General features: G+C 42.6%; 1 protein-coding gene across 1 annotated transcript; it reads left to right on the top strand.

The window, feature by feature from the left end:
* Positions 1-280: 280 nt before the first annotated feature.
* LOC150039778 (zinc finger protein 627-like) lies at positions 281-4,147 on the top strand. Its single transcript, XM_090327596.1, has 4 exons — positions 281-375; positions 570-630; positions 939-1,429; positions 4,040-4,147. Coding segments are annotated over exons 1-4 (588 nt in total). The 5' UTR covers positions 281-341; the 3' UTR covers positions 4,042-4,147.
* The last annotated feature ends 281 nt before the right edge of the window (positions 4,148-4,428 follow it).

The following is a 4,428-nucleotide window of genomic DNA, read 5'->3' as shown; positions in this document are numbered from 1 at the left end:
ATATTTTTCCCGTTTAGCTCTTTCTTCCTTTCTCAGATTTAAGGAGTAATAGAATTGTGGGTTTGTGGGGAGGAAAAAGTAACAAAGTACTATGTGAGAAGTACCATGTAGAAAAGATGTCTGGTGAGTATTTAATAATTGACTATATAGACAACATAAGGTATCTTTTTGAAATAAAAATAAGATGAGACTCATCTCATTTCTGTGACTTTAACTCTTGCTTTGGAATTCTTTGTGGAATATTTTAGGAGACTGTGAACTTTGAGGATGCAGCCATCAATTTTACCCTGGAAGAATGGGCTTTACTAAGTCTTTCTCAAAGGAAGCTCTACCGAGATGTGATGGGGGAAATCATTAGAAATCTGGCCTCTCTAGGTAAATATTGCCTTACTTAACCTGTGAGCTGTTCCTGCCCTGAGTGATACTGCATGATTTGGAATGAAAAATTGAACATGCGGGTGAATATATGATTATATATATACTGTGATCACATTATTCATGATGATAATTGCATTCTTAATATTTTTTATATTGTTGAAAAATCATTGATTTCTATGCTTGCATTTTAGAAAAGAAGAAAGAAAAAGAAAAGACTGAAGTTAACTGCAAAAATCCCAGGGAGGAAGTTAGGTAATTGCACTAACCAGAGATAATACTATGCAGAGTGGCAGGAAATTTTTAAACCGAGCTGCTATACAAATGCACACACATAGAAATTGATTTTATCCTAGAAAACTTTCCTTTTAAACTGTATACAAATGGAGCTCCAAAACTAGAAAATTCAGGAATCTAAAAAAATATGCCAATATTGGGAGCATTTGGAGGACATCGTGAAAGCTCAGGAGACACTTTCTAATGTTTCCTAGTTTGCAAGCAGTTCTCAGTTTCTGTGTGTGTGTGTGTGTGTGTGTGTGTCTGTGTGTGTGTGCGTTTCACAGAACTCAATTTGTAGAGAGAGTGTATGAACATGAACAGGTCAGTCAGTGTGAAGAAGCCTTCCAACAGAATGTGGAAAGCATTTTGAATAAGAAGACTCTACCTGGAATAGCACCCTTTAATACCCATGTGTTTGGAGAAACCATCCTTACACCTTCCCCCATGGGTATGCCTTTCAGAGCTCACACAGGACAGACAGCCTGTGTGAATCAGGAAGGGGAGAAAATCCCCACCACTCATAAAGAATGTGGGAGAGCCTGCAGGAAATCCCATCAGGATCAAACTGGCCATAGAATGCACCATGAGGAAAATCCATTTGCAGCTATGCAATGTGAAAACTCCTGTAGCCATTCTTGTCTTTTTCACAGACATGAAGAAATTGACACTGAAGTTGAACCCTGCTGTGAATGTCTGCATTGTAGAAGACCCTTCCCTAACTCCACTACCCTTCAGGAGCACAAAAGAACTCTTCCCATGGAGAAACCCTATAAATGTGAGCAATGTGGGAAATCCTTTCCTTTTTCTAGTTATCTTAAAGCACATGAAAGAACTCACACTGGAGAGAAACCCTATGAATGTAGGCAATGTGGGAAAGCATTTGTTTCTAGCAGCACCCTCGGAAGACATGAAAGAGGTCATACTGGAAAGAAACCCTATGGATGCAAGCAATGTGGGAAAACCTTCCCTTCCTCTCATTACCTTAAAGCACATGAAAGAATTCACAGTGGAGAGAAACCCTATGAGAGTAAGCAATGTGGAAAAACATTTGCATTTTCCTGTTCCCTTCGAAGACATGAAAGACTTCACACTGAAGAGAAGCCCTATAGATGTCTGCAGTGCGGGAAAACATTCATTCTTCCTCGCTACCTTGAAAGACATGAAAGAATTCACACTGGAGAGAAACCCCATGGTTGCAAGCAATGTGGAAAAACATTTGTTTTTTCTAGTGACCTCGAAAACCGAAAAGTCTCATGCTAGAGGGAAACCCAAACACCATGGATGTAAGCAATGTGGGAAAACATGCTCTTCCTCTAGATCCCTTAAAGAACATGAAAGAATTCACACTGCAGAGAAATGCTGCACATGTGTGCAGTGTGGGAAAACTTTTGCTTTCTCCTCTCTCCTTCAAAAACATGAGCAAATTCATACTGGAAAGAAACCCTATGAATGTAAACAGTGTGAGAAAGCATTTGCTCTTCCCTATCATCTTCAAAGACACGAAAGTATACACTCCAGAGAAACCGTATGAATGTAAGCAGTGTGGAAAAACATTTGTTCTTATTGTCTGGGTATCTAAAGTTCCAGAGGTCTAGGCATGAACCTTTGGTTTCTGGCTTGTTTTCCTCTTTTGAGACAGCCTCTCACTGTTAGTGTAGTCCTTGGTAGCTTACAGCTAGTGATTTTTCTTTAAGAAGAGAAGCTGTTTCCTGTATATCCTTACAGTTGCTATTGCTATTTCAGATCCTGAGATGCGGAGAACTCTAGGCATAGATTGTTCTTTTTCGACAATGATAAACCAACCCAGGAATAGTGCCCAGTGAACCTCTGTATCCTGAGATTTGGGAGAGTAGCTGGCTGGCTGTTGAAGTACAGGCATCTGCCAAGTCTCCAGCTAGGGATGGGATTCCTGGGATTTCCAGAAGAAAGTGGACAAATACCAGCAGCCTGCCTGGAAGATACCAGTCTGGCAGCTGAATGAGGGGTGGATGAGGAGGTTCTGGTAGGAACCGTATGTGTGTAAGTGTGCATTTGTGTGCGAGTGTTACATGCACACACACAAGTATGTGTTGAGGCTTGAACTTAGGAATTGGGCACTGCTCCTTAGCTTTTGAACTCAGGGCTGTAATTCTACATCTTCAATTCTGGCATATTTTGCTGGTTAAGTAGTGTTGAAACTCAGACTTTTCTCCCCCAGCTGGCTTTGAACCTCAATCTTCAGATCCTGACTATCTGGAATTACATGTGTGAGCCTCAAACCATCGCTTTTGTTTTATGTTTGAATATGCTGTACCTAAAACCATAAGAAGGAAAAGCATTGACTGTTTCAAAACATGAACAGGCTGGGAGCTGGTGGCTCATATCTGTAATCCTAGCTATGCAGGAGGCTAAGATCTGAGGATGGAGGTTCAAACCCAGCCCTGGCAGGAATATCCATTGACTGACACTCTTATCTCTAATTAACCAGAAGAAAGAAGAGGAAGAAAAAAGAGAACAATTGGAAAGAAAGTCAAGGAGGAAAGAATGAAAGCAAGAAAGTGTGTGCTCAGATAGTAGAGCAGTACCCTGGCTACCATGGCCCCCTGGGACCCATGCAGGCTTGTGCACCTTGGGTGTGATATGGAAGGCTATGGGCCGTGGGATTCCCTCCCCCCCCACCCAGTAACTGAACCTGGCTGTTTCTACCTTGCGCTGAAGGGAGCAGCATGACAGAAAATACTGCATCTTCCTAAAGCTCCCAAGCGCATCCACTAACCAGAGAGCAGATCAAGGCAATTTCCAGCCAAGGAACCCAAGGCCTCCTCTCCCACCTTCCCCTGTGCACAGTGGGCATGCCCGAGAGTGTGGGGGCAGAGGCCAGAGGAAGAGGTTGGGACAGCACAACCCCAATGCCAGTGCCTCCAGCCAGTCTGCTAGGGACTAGGGGCATCCTCACTGAGGACTGAGCACTGATGGTTTAGCTAGATCCTTCCAACCACTGGATGTCATCCATGAGAGAGGAGACATGATGAGCTGCTTCCTGTAAATTACCCACAGGGGCAGCACTACTCCTCTAGATCACGTGTGGGTGTGTTTGGGCTTGATCTCAGGGTTAGAGCTCCATCCTTGAGATTGTTTGGCCCAAAGCTACACCTATCACTTGAGCTATGTACTACTATCAGCATTTTCTGAAAATAAAGAGTCTCATGGCCTCTCCTGGCTGTCTGAACCATAGCCCTCAGATCTCAGCCTCTTGAGTAACTATGATTGCAAGACATGAGGGACCAGTGAGTGCACGTTTTCAAGGTCTGGTGTGTATGTGTGTGATCCTGAAAGTTCTTTGTCACTGATGATTATTATGTGGGTGGTGGTGACTTAGGCCCTCTTTTGCACTACGTTCCCACAGGACCCTGTGAACACCTCTGCTGTAACATTTAATGCCCACGTGCCTGGTTTCTCCTCCAGTGAGTGCCTCAGGGACCACAACAGAAGCATTGTGTCCAAAGCATATAGAAAGGGGTCATATTTTTTGAGTGAATTCAACTCAGGTATTAAATAAGTAAATAAAATTCGTAAGGATTTGATTGATAGCATAATACTCTTCAATGCACTTCCATGAAACTGGAACCTAGTAAAATGAGGGGAGATACATAGGGTTGAGGGAGATGGGGAAGAAGGAGACAATTATCAAGGTGCAGTGTACTCATTAACTCATTGGCTGATTTAAAACCTCTTTGTACAACTACTTAGAAATAATCACAGAAAAAATAATAATCATCACATCAGCTCCTCTCA

The sequence above is a fragment of the Megascapheus bottae genome, unplaced genomic scaffold (genome assembly GCF_031878675.1).
Source record: "Megascapheus bottae isolate mThoBot1 unplaced genomic scaffold, mThoBot2.hap1 HAP1_SCAFFOLD_58, whole genome shotgun sequence".
NCBI classification, from domain to species: domain Eukaryota; kingdom Metazoa; phylum Chordata; class Mammalia; order Rodentia; family Geomyidae; genus Megascapheus; species Megascapheus bottae.
This window is presented reverse-complemented; position numbering and strand designations above follow the sequence as displayed.